At 47.7% G+C, this 13,750-nt stretch overlaps 1 protein-coding gene across 1 annotated transcript in view; it reads right to left on the bottom strand.

The window, feature by feature from the left end:
• Positions 1 to 494: 494 nt before the first annotated feature.
• The window catches only part of TARS1 (threonyl-tRNA synthetase 1), a 32,584-nt gene continuing 19,328 nt past the window's right edge, over positions 495 to 13,750 (bottom strand). The window contains exons 9-19 of the mRNA XM_040421002.1: positions 12,688 to 12,834; positions 11,732 to 11,830; positions 9,820 to 9,986; positions 8,920 to 9,082; positions 7,482 to 7,619; positions 7,259 to 7,336; positions 4,494 to 4,594; positions 4,299 to 4,403; positions 3,246 to 3,318; positions 2,437 to 2,551; positions 495 to 1,050 (exon numbers count right to left, since the gene is read on the bottom strand). Of these exons, the coding sequence (XP_040276936.1) occupies positions 902 to 1,050; positions 2,437 to 2,551; positions 3,246 to 3,318; positions 4,299 to 4,403; positions 4,494 to 4,594; positions 7,259 to 7,336; positions 7,482 to 7,619; positions 8,920 to 9,082; positions 9,820 to 9,986; positions 11,732 to 11,830; positions 12,688 to 12,834 (1,335 nt within the window). The 3' untranslated portion in view covers positions 495 to 901. The remainder of the gene's footprint in view (positions 1,051 to 2,436; positions 2,552 to 3,245; positions 3,319 to 4,298; positions 4,404 to 4,493; positions 4,595 to 7,258; positions 7,337 to 7,481; positions 7,620 to 8,919; positions 9,083 to 9,819; positions 9,987 to 11,731; positions 11,831 to 12,687; positions 12,835 to 13,750) is intronic.

Below are 13,750 nucleotides of genomic sequence, written 5' to 3' on the forward strand. Positions count from 1 at the left end.
GGTAGTCCAAGACACTTCCTACTTGTCCAGCACTGTCCACGTGATCAGTGCTGACCAATCCAAGGGCAGCAGTTAAGTGCCTTGCCCTAACAAATGTACAGTAGGCACCAGGTAATCTGCAAAGTGGTGCCACCGACTTGGAGGACAGAAGAGGAGCCTGGCAATCGGTGGATCTGCAGATAAAAAGAATGGCACCGTGTAAGTGTTCCGATCATTCCCCGGTTACTGTAAATTTTTCTTCTTGGACCAAAAGGTCACTTAAAAAAATTAATCATACTTCACCGATCCCCCACTTTTCATTCTTCCTGCCAGTGTCTACTCCCTGGACCCTCTCGACATACAGAAGATGACCGCTCAGCCAATCAGGTGCTCATTCTGTCCATATATAAAACCCACCTATTTTACGGCCATATTGGTTGTTACCCAGGACTAAATGCCACCAAAGGACGACTCAAGGACACTGAGAAAGTAGTCATTAAATCAGAACACAAGGATACAAAGCTTCTGAGATTTATTGCGTCTGTAGCATCACTCGGACCCTCGTCAAGATTTGTTCTAACCTACGTAACATGACCAGAACATTGTTCGTGCAGCTTTCTGTTCACTTTCATTAAAGCGGAATCTACGGGGAGGCTACGCTCGTGGCAACTATATGCAAGGTAATGGAAATACCTGACAGATAGAGAAGACAAAAGGACAATCTAATAATATAAAACCGTCCCGGAAACTGGGACCTGAGAATCAAAATTCCCTCGTTCCCAAAGAGAACCAGTGCCGGACGAACCTTCAGAGTTTTTTTTTTCTTTTTGTTTTTGGCTCTTGGATGATCATTTCGTTCCAGCGCAGTGCAAAATAACTGCGCATGGCATTAGTGGTGTTGGCCCTTTAAGAAAGTCAGGCCTTAAAACTCTTCTTCTGAATTCTTGCATCGGGAGTCCTTGAGCTGGAGGAGCCTTGCGATGGTCTCCTCCACCGTGCGCTCGCCATGCACCTTGTTGTCCCTGGTGCGGATGTTTACCGTCCCGCTGGCTTTTTCCTTTTCTCCGATCACTGAAATAAGGTGGAGGAAGAGTTTAATAAGAGTGTCTACCAGCTGTGCCCCCTAGGGGCCAGTGTGCGGTAGTACAGCCATCATTAGTATACACTACTACAGTACTTTCCAATGGCTGCAGAACTACAACTCCCAGTATGACCTGGGGGTTGAAACAGCTGCAGTTGCACCAGACACAAATCAGTGGTCTGCTGTATTACTCATTGCATAAAGGAGAGCGGATATGAGTCTACAAGCTGTGCCCCCTAGGGGCTAATCTATGCCAGTGCAACTATCAACACTACTGCGGTGTCCCTTCCTGTGGCTCTCCAGCTGTTGCAAAATCTTCCATGCTTGCAGCTGTCAGGGCATACTGAGAGTTGTAGTTCTACCACAGGTTACAAACTAAAGGGTCTGCTGAAGGAAGGAAAATGGGAATAACGCTCATGAGACTATGAAATTTGAAAAATGGCGCAAGAGATGTACGCCACATTTACAACATTTATTTTGAATGTACAAAAGGTTTTAAAAAAACGCAAGCAAAGAACAAAACAATGATGTGCCGAATGTATTACTTTTTTCTAGCGGTCCTGGTTTCAGACTACGAACCTACCCCTCTGTAGTCAGATCTTGCAGTCGTACTCCCGTCAATCCCTTACATCTTCGTGAAATGCATTCATTAGCTTTGCAAGAAGTAGGAGACAGCAAGATCTGACTACACTGGGTTTTGTTTGTTGTCTGTTACCATGGAGACACACAGGTCTGTACGCAAACCGATTGGCTATTTCAAAGCTGCATCGTTTTTCATTGCTGATGCATTAAAGCGATAGAAGAAAAAAAAAAAATGGTTGTCAAAGTGAATCTTCACTTTCAGATCCTATTGATAAATGTGCCCCAGTCTATGCCCGAAATCACAGACCAGGGCTTATGAAATATTAATACAGGTCAGGGTTCCTCAAATCCAGTCCTCCGGGAACCCACCAGGTCATGTACTGAAGATTTCCTCAATACTCTGCAACTGATTAAACTGGTTTTTGTAGATCAATAATAATAAGCACATGTATTTCCTCTATAGGAAATCTTCAAGATTAGTGTCCCCTGAGGACGGCTTTGAGAAACACCGACTTGAGTCTTGCTTGCAATATTCTTTTAATCAGAGGAGTTACCCCAGGTTTTGTACAAAAAAAAAAAAAAAAAAAAAAATTCACCATAAATGATTTAGAGGGTTACCTGTTACAGCCACCAGGGGGCAATCTGACCGTGATATAACAGGACCTACTGTATACACAGCTACAGATCTAAGGGTCTAAGCTGCTGAACGATATTGGGGAAACAGGAGGGATTTCATTGACACTAGGCTTCATACAAGCCGTTCAAAACATAAACCAGAGAAGAAGGGATCTTACCGAGGATGAAGTTGTACTGGGCAAGCTGTGCGTTCCTGATCTTCTTATTGAGGGTAGAACCGTGATCGAGATCTACATCGGCCATGAGCCCGGCGTGGTGGAACTGCTCCCTCACCTGTGATGTACAATACAGAATATGGATCCAAGACCCAGACGTCACGGCTCCCGAGCAAGTTACAAACCCAAAGTATTGCGATACTCTATACCCACGCGAAAGAAAAAGAAAAACACCAAAAAAGTTGTGTGCATTCCGCATTTTATGGAACGTGAGGGGTTAATTGGGGTTCGGCGGGTCGCCAGTCACTGAGGCTGGGTGCTGGCTGGGTGATAATGCCGACACCTCCAGCACACATTTGTATTTAGGGGTTAATATATTCATTGATGGCTTCACAGCCCCCTCCACTGTGCCAGCTGATGAGAACATGGTGCTCGCCGAGGGCAGCACGCACCATGTTCTCCAAAATATACTAGTAGTAGCGCAGCCTAGTATCGGAGAACAGGAAGTCCCGGTATCGTATCGATCCAGGTGCAAAGGTATCGATTTGGTATTGAAAGTTCGATACCTGGTGCAACCCTACTGCCTATAATAAGCTGGTGCCAAATCTCTTCTAACCCACGTCTCCCTCCATGTAATAGTCCAGTGCCCGGCCTTCCTCGTATGTTGAACCTGAGCTACAGATATAGCCCCTTTATATAATGATTCCAGGCTCGACCTTCCAGTTATGTGAACCCTTTACACCCCTCCATGTAGATACCCACTTCTGACCTCCCAACCCTAGCCCAGTCATCTGTTCATTGCCTGTTCTGACCTTTTGTGCATAGTCGTCACATGTTGGTCCTACGGGCACCACCATCACTTGCTGAGGAGAAATCCAGAGAGGCCTGTGGGAGGAATACACAAACATCAGGCAGGGAGGAAGGATTTCTGGGCATATTTCCCTCCAAATATTCTATGGAATGATGTGTGTCTACACGCCGCACAACTCTCAATGTCTGAAGAGCTTATATTACTGATCATTTGTGGATGCCATGACGGCCCTTAAAGGTAAGGGGGTCCAGGACTTTCAAATGTAAGAGTACCCCCCTTTCAAATGTAAGAGTACTGAACGGGGTTGAGCTGCAGTACTGGGGGAGCAGCCCTTGTATGTATAGCTCTTGGACATCTCTGGAGGGGCAGTGTAAATACTCAATCAATACACAGAACCCCCTATTACCATTGTAAGAATAGGGTGTTCTGCTGCTCCACCTATACTGGAGAAGACACAATCCCCAATCTCACAATCGTGGGGTCTACCCCCTGGGTTCCTGCAGCAAGTTTACATTGTTAAAGCTTAAAGGGGTTTACATCCCCCCCGTCAGCAATGCCTGTGAAGAAATCCATGCTTACCTGCTCCATGGCACTCCTGTCCGGCTGTCGAGGTCCTCATCTGTTGACTTCTGCATGGACAGGGTCACATGTGTCGCTGCAGCCAATGACTGATCTCCCAAGTGGCAAGTGACCCAGCAGTGACGCACCGCTTGGGCCATACATCACTGACATTGGCTGCAGCAGTGCATGTGACCTCATTGTGAAGAATGGGGGCGGGAAGAGCCACGAACCTCTGGAACAATCAAGTATGGATTTCTCCACAGGTACGGCTGGCTGGGGGGCAAATTTAGGAAATAGAATTCTGAACAATCCCCTTAAAGCTCTCAGACAACCTGTAGGAGCAAGAGCATCTTAGGCCTTGTGGTTGGCCCTTACCAGTCATACACGGATTGCCTATCCTAAGGACAGGTCATCAATCGGCCTTAGTACCGATTTCTCCCTCTATGTGATAAATGGCAGCCTAGACATACGCATACAGATACAAAAGATTTACCATCTGCCTCCATAGTTCTCGGTCAAAATGGCGATCATCCGCTCTACAGATCCCAGTATGGCGCGGTGAATGATAACCGGCCTCTTCTTGTCGTCACCGTCCGGGCTGCGGGAATAAAATCACAGGAGGCCGCATGAGGACGGGTGAAGGTGGGACGCTTATCCGTAACCCTTCTTATACACAGCCCGTACTGACCTGACGTAGGTGAGGTTGAATCTAATAGGGAGCTGGAAGTCTAGCTGTATGGTGGCGCACTGGTGGTAACGGCCTATGGCGTCTTTGATCTGGATGTCAATCTGGAAAACAACAGAAGATACTGGTTAATGGATATCAGAGGGCACGCTGGGGGTTGTAGTTACACAATGAACGGCACATGAACATATAATGTATGAATAGTACTGGTTCTGCGCTCTGCAGGATTTCTCATCTCCGGCTGTTATAGAGGGGGGAGGGGGGGGGGGGGGACGCAAGCAGCCTCCCCTCCCCCATTACCACCTCCATCCACTTTTAATAAAGATAGAACCAGCAGGTCAGACACAGGATAATGGAAAAATCTGGATTTCTCATCCCCGGGCAACGTGCGGCTGGACACGTGTAGGTAATAGTCGCACTGCGCCTTTTATGTTGTCGTAAAACTGTTTCTCCAAAATCCCTCTGCAGATGAGGGACGGCCAGCGACACCTCCCAGGAGGATGTTCGCTCCGCTGTCGCGCTCCTCTAGTTGGAACAATGTATTTAAAAAAAAAGAAGTGGACTTTTGTGAAGGCAAACGCAGGATGGCGTGGGCACGGGAGCTGTGCCACCTGCAGCGGGTGTTACATACAGCGGACATCCTGCTGCAATGGTCATTTAACTCCTCAAACACCGACTAAATGTCATTTTAGGAGAGAGCTGCTTCTGTCACCGACACAATAGTGGGGGGACAATATGGCAGCTGAGGACCTAACAAAAACCCCAGGTCTGCCATATACATGAGATAGCAGCCGGCCAAACACTCACTAGGCAGACGGTTAGCTCTCCCAACAACCCACGTATGCATGCTTCGGTCAGTCGAGCATGCATGTGTTCTCAATGGGGAGTACCGGGCACATCTGGTGGCAGCTCATCTTCCCTGACCAACCAAATGAGTCACTTTAAAGGGGTTCTCATCTGAGATATTGGTGGCATATCGCTAGGATATGCCACCAATATCCGATAGGTGCAGGTCACCCACCTATCTCCAGAATGGGCTCACGAAAAGTGAAAGACAGCGCATCATGCATGCGCGGCGTGATCTCCCTTCATTTATATGGGAAAATAGCCGAGCATGCACAGGAATCAATGGAAAGGTGGCGGCCAGTGCTTTCACTTCTATGGACTGCCGGAGATAGGCGAGCCACTCGGCTATTTTAGAAACTCCCATACAAATGAATAGAGGGCGGCCACCCAGTGGCGGCTGATCACTGCTCACTTCGGGGGTCCTGTTCTGGCGATGGGTACGGGTCACGAAGGTGGCAGGTAATAGTCAATGGTGGCAGTTGGTACCCCCCTGGTTCCTTTATGTATCCTCCCTCAGTATATATGGTTCTGCGTTCTACCGATTCCTATATTAGAGCCGGTATGCCCGCTACAAGGACGCTTGTGCCGTTTCTGTCTGAGCTGCCCAGATCGCTGGTTTTACAGGCAAAGTGTGACCCCTACTGGTACTTCATGGAACTACATCAGTCCTTGGTATCTGCTGTAAATTCACAGTACAAAACGTGAAAAGCAGACGCTACCGTATCCTGTTGAAGACTAATTAACCCCTACTTAAACGGGTTCTCCAGGAATTAAGAAAATGAAAATACTTAAATATTACTTTATTATAAATATATTATCAAATACCTTTCATTATTTATAATGGCTCGTTTTGTCTGGGGAGCAATCAGGGGAAACAAAATGGCCACTGTCCCATTAGTTCACGCAAAACCTGTCCTGATCATACATGAGGACAAGTTACTTCACTACACTGAGGTAAAGAACTGCCTCATCCTCCTCTCTGCTTGTCAGGGATTAGGATCCTGAATACAGATAATAAGAACTTTAGCTGAATCTATGGGAAATTTATTTCATGAGGAGACATGAAGTAGAGAAAGGACGGACAGGACAGACTGTGGTAATGGAGACTGTAAACAACAGCTGCTGCTCAGTAGCCTCACCTCACCACCTCTCATGTCTCCTCATTATCTCCATTCCCACAGAGATTCACCTGTATTCAGGATCATGATTCCTGACAAGCAGAGAGGAGGATGAGGCAGCACTATGGCCCATTGTGGTGAAGTAACTTGTCCTCCTGTGTGATTAGGACAGGTTTTGTGTGCACTGATAGGACGGCGGCCATTTTATTTCTCCTGAAGATTGCTCCCCAGACAAAACGAGCCATTATAACTAATAAAAAAGTATTTGGTAATATATTTATAATGAAGTAATATTTAAGTATTTTCATTTTCTTAATTCCCAGAGAACCCCTTTAAATCTCCACATTCCAAAAGCCAGGACTTTTTCTCCATGCAAGGCTTGTTTCCTGTGAGACAAATTGTACTTTTCATTGGTGACATTTTTTTTTTTGGAAGGCAGGAAGAACAAAAACCAGCAGTTCTGGCGTTGTTTTTCACTATTTTTTATGACTTTCCCACCGAGCATAATAAATATCAATCTTATAGTTTGGGTCATAATTAAGCATTTTCATAAAAAACAAAAAAAACAAAGCTTTTTTTTTTTTTAATAGGCGATTTGTTCTGGCATCAACATGATCCTGATTGTATTCTTTTAATTTTATGTTTTATTATTTTTATATATATTATTTTAATTTTATATAACCCCCAAAAAATGTACACGCGATTGGTAAAGCTTTATTTATCATCTGTTTAGGATTTCGCAATGTACTAGAGACCAGTCCGTGTTTCCTCACTGATTGATTTGGGGGATGTAAATACACCAACCTTTGGTCCATAGAAGGCGCCATCGCCTGGATTCAACACCCACTTCTCTCCAAATTCCTTGAGACTGTTTTCAAGTTGCTGCAAGAAGATTGATACACAGGTCAGATCGGAAAATCTGTACAAGAGAAAAGGACCTTCCAACAACCCATCAACAGGGGGCGCTGCTATATACAACTCCCATTGACATGTATGTAAATCCTTGGCTGGGCAGACCGCTTCTCACCTTCTCAGCTTGATTCCACACTTCAATGTCACCCAGGAACTTCTCTGGCCGTGTGGAGAGGTTCAACTTGAAGGTAAAACCAAAGACGTCGTAGACAGCACGCAGGAAGTCCAGGCAGCTCTTTATCTCTTCTTCAATCTGCAATTATAAAATCGAGCGCTGATCACGGCCCGGTAATTGTCTCTTCCTCCGTGGCCTCTACCGTCTCAATAAATATCATCAGAAATCTGCATATTTTATCTCATTACCAGGGAACCTCCAGCAAAGCTTAAAAGGCTTGCCCCCAAAATATAAAAGTACGCCCTATCCTGTGCATAGGAAATAAGTATCTGATTGATGGGGGTCTGACCGTGAGGACTCCAATGACCCCCTGAATGTTTGAAGTGACGGTGGGGCACATGCACTGCTGCTCCATTAAAGGGGTTATCCCATCTTAGACAATGGGGGCATATCGCTAGGATATGCCCCCATTGTCTGATAGGTGCGGGTCCCACCTCTGGGACCCGCACCTACAAGGAGAACGGAGCCGGGGAGAGTTGTGGCTGGAGGACCCCGGGTTTCCCGGGGTCCTTCCACCACCAGGCGCAGCTCCCCGCCTCTCCCACTGAATTGAATGGGAGCGCACCGCGCATGCGCGGCCACCGCTCCCATTTATTTCTATGGGGCCGACGGAAATAGCCAAGCCAGTGCTCGGCTATTTTCGACGGCTCCATAGAAATTAATGGAGGGCGGCTGCGCATGCGCAGTGCGCCCCCCTCAACTTTTTCCGCTCCGTTCTCCTTGTAGGTGCGGGTTCCAGCGGTGGGACCCGCACCCATCAGACAATGGGGGCATATCCTAGCGATATGCCCCCATTGTCTAAGATGAGATAACCCCTTTAATCTCTAGCCTAGGAAGTCTCATAAAAAATGAATGGAGCAGTGGTGTGCATGCTCGAGCACCGCCTCATTATTCAGGGGACACATGACCCCAAACTAGTCAGATACTTATCACCTGTCCTGTGCATAGGGGATAAGTTTATATCTTGGAACAACACCTTTATCTGACATTTCTGGCTAATTGAAGACAATGGTGGAGAGTTTTCAAAGCTTCTGCACAGGGAAATACTGGAGGAGGTTTTAAGGGGGCCCATTGCATAAATTAAAGTCGAAAACTGGTTGCTACTTTCTCAGCTATTGGGAGACCCACTGACCATCCTTGTTGTGGCTACACGTGGACAGAGCCCTTTTCCTCCATTAGGGAGTAAGCGGGAGTCGCAGGGATTTCCTGTCATTGTGTATCACCCCCGTTCACTATTTAATTGCAATCTTTGGCCGCATGACGTATGCTGTGGCCTTATTGCTCCAATTTTCTGATCTCAGACAACCCATTCCACTATTCAGGCATGCAGGAACGAAAACCAAAGCATTAGGGCCATCACCTAAGTGCATGCACGTACCTGCTCCATTGCACAGAATATGTGGGCATCGTCCTGCTGGAAGCGTCGGACTCTTGTCAGCCCCGTGAGGGCACCGGACAGCTCGTTGCGGTGTAGGACTCCAAAATCGGCCATCCTCAGAGGCAGCTCCCTCCAGGAACGCGGGCGGTGGTCAAACATCAAACTGCGCAAAAGATTTATGGATACACCTTGTGACTTTAAAGTAGTTTCAGAAGTCAAATATAAAAGTTGCAATGTACAGAAGGTATGTATAGCTGGCTAGAGACAGGACGAAGGGACTAGAAAGGACGACTGGTGGAGTCAGCAAAACGTGGCATATCCAGTGAAAACACCTTTAAGGGGTTATCCAAGATCTATAATAACCCCCCGCCCCCCCACAGAGCTTACCTCGCTCCCCGGCACCCGCGTTGTTTCTGATGCCGGGATCCATCCGGCATCAATGAGGGAAGGGGGGTGTAGACTTAGGGGAAGCCAATAGCAGGCCATGACGGGGACGAGCCTCCCTAGGATCGTGGGCGACGCTAGGGAGATGCCAGCAGCAGAAGTGATGCGGGTGCTGGGGAGCGAGGTAAGTACAAACTCTGTGAGGGGCCCGGGCATATTGGGGGGCGGAAGGGCATTATAGATCTTGGATAACCCCTTTAAATATGCCACTGGTACATGTCTAGACAAATGGCACGGTCACAAAATGAGAACAGATATCAGGTGGTCTTGGCATCTTTAGGGTTGTTGAATACAGATGTATCCACTTAACCAGCCTGGCAAAGCTGAGGCACAGTAACAGATCCCATCTGTGGTGCCCAGATCGTATGGCGGCACAGGTGGGGATGTGAATACTTTAGGTTAAAGCCTTTGCATTCTGTCATCTATCATATGTAGAAGTGACCGGGTGTCTCGTACCAGTGCCCCGGGCAGTTCATCGGTTTCAAGGCAAAAATCTCCTTCTCCACTTCGAAAGAGAACATGTTCTCGCTGTAGTGCTGCCAGTGACCGGACGTCTGCCACAATTTGCTGTTGTAGACATTGGGGGTGACCACCTCCTGGAACCCACGCTTCCTGTACTCTTGCTGAAAGAGGAATCAAAAAAGAAGAAATAAAATGAATGATAATAGTCGCGAGCACGATGATACCGCCATGTTACCTGCACCCCCCTGCCACGGCTACCCAACACTGGATGCGACATTACCCCCGGGGGTTACGTGACCTCAGCTCGTTATGGACATTAGAGCAGTGGGGACAAAGAATGGTGGTCCGGATCAGAGCTGGTTATGTTTGAATATGTGGGAACTTAAAAGGATTTTCTCACTTTTGAGAAACTAAAGGGAGTTGTCTTATTAAGACAAGGACAGGGTATAAGTGGGGCGTGACCGCGGGGACCCCACAGATTGCAAGGGCCCAACAGACAGGCATGCATGTCCACCGCTCCATTCAACTCTATGGGACGCCCCCACAGAGCAGAAAGCAGCGGCAGCACACAGGCGGGCATGTCGCTCTATCATACAGGAGCACAGGACCCGTTCTTGTGATAGGCGGGAGCCTCAGCAGTCAGACCCACACCAATCAGTAACTTATCCTCTATTCTGTGAATAAGGGATAAGTTGCCATCATGGGACAACCCCTTTAAAAGAACAGTAAACCTAGATATGAAGGATACGAGCGAACAGAGGATTTTCTGCACGATCCTGAAGCAAACAGTCGTGTGGAAATCCTGCAGAGAACACAGGGCTAATCGCATGCCGATCGGTTACATTTTGAGGAGGTGGGGCATACCAAAGTGGGCGGGGCTTAATGAGCTTTTTGTCAGAATGCAGAAAGGGTAGCGGGCGCAGGTCCTGCTGCAGTCACTCGTCAGCACATGGCTGAGCTCCGGGGACACAGAGAACATTTATTTCTATATTTGGTTTCATATTACAATAAAACTGAAAAACAGGATCAATGGAAAGGAGGAAGAGCTGGGAATGGATGAGAAATGGCAGCTCTGCAGACCACATCATTCTGCTACTATACAGCTGGAGTAGAATTTGGCCTGAATTCCAGATACACATGCATGCTCGGCTTCAATGGGGAGAGTGGAATAAGCGGTTACCAGACTCGCCCTATTGGGGGGGGGGGGGGTTGACGGGACTGGACATGTTAAAATTCTGCATCCTTGATCCTTCTTTTCCCCCCATCATCCAGTGAGAGTCGGGAAACCACTATGTCCAAGAGATGGTTGTCTGATCCCTTCCCTCTCCAAAATGTCAGGTTCAGACAACCTTGTTCTTGTGTAACAGCAACTTAAAGGGGTATTACCAAGTCAGACACTGATGACCTATCCCTAGCAAATGCCATCAATGTCAGACCGGTGCGGGTCCCACCTTTTAGACCGGCTCCTATCTCCAGAACGGAGGCACCAGTGAAAGAGAGCACCATGCCTGCAGAGATTTTAGCATTGTGTCACCTGATAGGTGTTCCCTGCACAGTGGCGCCCTCCTGCCCCATCAGGCTCCGCAGGGAACTGAATGTCCCCGCGCTGCGCAGTTCTCCACACAGCGGGCATCTGGGACGCCGAACTGCACGGAAAACCGCTGAAAGGGTATGCATTGCTAAAAACATGCTGCGGCGCCTTCGTTCTTCGGATTGGTCGGTAAAGAGTTATGCAATCATTTTCTAAGACGGGAATAACTCCTCTGTCCCTGCGGCAACTTCGGGAGGGAGCAGCTGATTGCAGCGCTATTCAATAGGAAGACACACGGAGACGCTGAAGTACAGAAGTCTTCTCTAAGCTCTGGAGACATTGCACCTACGTGGTTCACCATCTTCTGCTCCTTACCCTGATGAAGCCGATCAGCTGGTTATAGATGAACGCTCCTTTGGGCAAGAAAAAGCAGCTCCCGGGACTCAGTTCATGGAAGAAGAAGAGTTCTTGCTCCTATGTTAGAGCAGACACAAAGATAATTAGTGCTACAATGGTCGACAATTCCACGCTCCTGGCTATTGTGGGCTCTGGCGGACAATTTATTCAATAGTTTTCAGTATATGCGAGTTTAACCCATAAGGGCACAGATGGGAAGTCTTGGCCACACAGGAGCTCAAAAGGAATTGGTCGTAACTGACGGCCAAGATCTAAGGCGACCCTTTAAAGGACAGGCACGATCAACCTGCGACCCTCAAGCTGTTGCAAAACTACAACTCCCAGCCTACAGCAGGGCATTGTGGGAGTTGTAGTGTTACAACAGCTGGAGGGCCGCAGGTTGAGCATGCCTGCTTTAAGGGCAAGCCTAATGTCGGCCTTAAAGAGGTTTTTCTGGGATTATCACAATGACGACCTATCCTTAGGATAGGTAACCAATATAACATTGGCGGGGGTCTGGGGACGCCCACCGTTCAGCTGTTTGAGGAGACCGAGGCATTCCAGTGAGCGCTGCGGCCTCCTCGCTGCTTAACAAGCACAGTGACGTCCACTGGGAAGTGGCTGTAGTTGGTATCACAGCTCAGCCCCATTCACTTGAATAGGACTGAGCTGCGCCTAGGCCATGTGAATGATGAATGTGACGTCACTGGCCTAGGAAGAGGTGTAAGTGCTCACAGAGCGACGCATCCTCTTCATACAGCTGATTGGCAGGCGTCCAAGGAGTGGGACCCCTGACGATCTCATACTGATGACCTATCCTGAGGACAGGACCTATCCGCAGGCACTGCAAACAGGAGAATAATGAATGTAGTGGATGCAAATAGGTTAATTCTTCCCCAATGTTGGAATGTCACATCTCATTCAACTGAGCTCACCCTTCCAATCTTTCTGTGATCTCGATTCTTGGCTTCTTCTTGGAATTTCTCCCATTCTTTCAGCATTTTTGGATCAGGAAAAGATATTCCATATATTCTTTGTAGGGTTTCCATATCAGCTTTCCCTTCCCAGTAAGTGGAGGAGTTCTGTAAATCAGAAAGCAACAAAATCAGTATTTTACTAATGCATTCTGGATCTGTCAGCTCTGCTGTGCGGTGTAGTATAGAGGATCTGTCAGCTCTTCTGTGTGGTGTAGTATAGAGGATCTGTCAGCTCTCCTGTGTGGTGTAGTATAGAAGATCTGTCGGCTCTCCTGTGTGGTGTAGTATAGAGGATCTGTCAGCTCTTCTGTGTGGTGTAGTATAGAGGATCTGTCAGCTCTCCTGTGTGGTGTAGTATAGAGGATCTGTCGGCTCTCCTATGTGGTGTAGTATAGAGGATATGTCGGCTCTCCTGTGTGGTGTAGTATAGAGGATCTGTCAGCTCTGCTGTGTGGTGTAGTATAGAGGATCTGTCAGCTCTCCTGTGTGGTGTAGTATAGAGGATCTGTCAGCTCTCCTGTGAGGTGTAGTATAGAGGATCTGTCAGCTCTCCTGTGTGGTGTAGTATAGAGGATCTGTCGGCTCTCCTGTGTGGTGTAGTATAGAGGATCTGTCAGCTCTCCTGTGAGGTGTAGTATAGAGGATCTGTCGGCTCTCCTATGTGGTGTAGTATAGAGGATATGTCAGCTCTCCTGTGTGGTGTAGTATAGAGGATCTGTCAGCTCTCCTGTGCGGTGTAGTATAGAGGATCTGTCGGCTCTCCTGTGTGGTGTAGTATAGAGGATCTGTCGGCTCTCCTATGTGGTGTAGTATAGAGGATATGTCAGCTCTCCTGTGTGGTGTAGTATAGAGGATCTGTCAGCTCTGCTGTGTGGTGTAGTATAGAGGATCTGTCAGCTCTCCTGTGTGGTGTAGTATAGAGGATCTGTCAGCTCTCCTGTGTGGTGTAGTATAGAGGATCTGTCAGCTCTCCTGTGTGGTGTAGTATAGAGGATCTGTCATCTCCTCCTCCTGTGTGGTG

Source organism: Bufo bufo, chromosome 2 (genome assembly GCF_905171765.1).
Source record: "Bufo bufo chromosome 2, aBufBuf1.1, whole genome shotgun sequence".
In the NCBI taxonomy this organism is placed as follows: domain Eukaryota; kingdom Metazoa; phylum Chordata; class Amphibia; order Anura; family Bufonidae; genus Bufo; species Bufo bufo.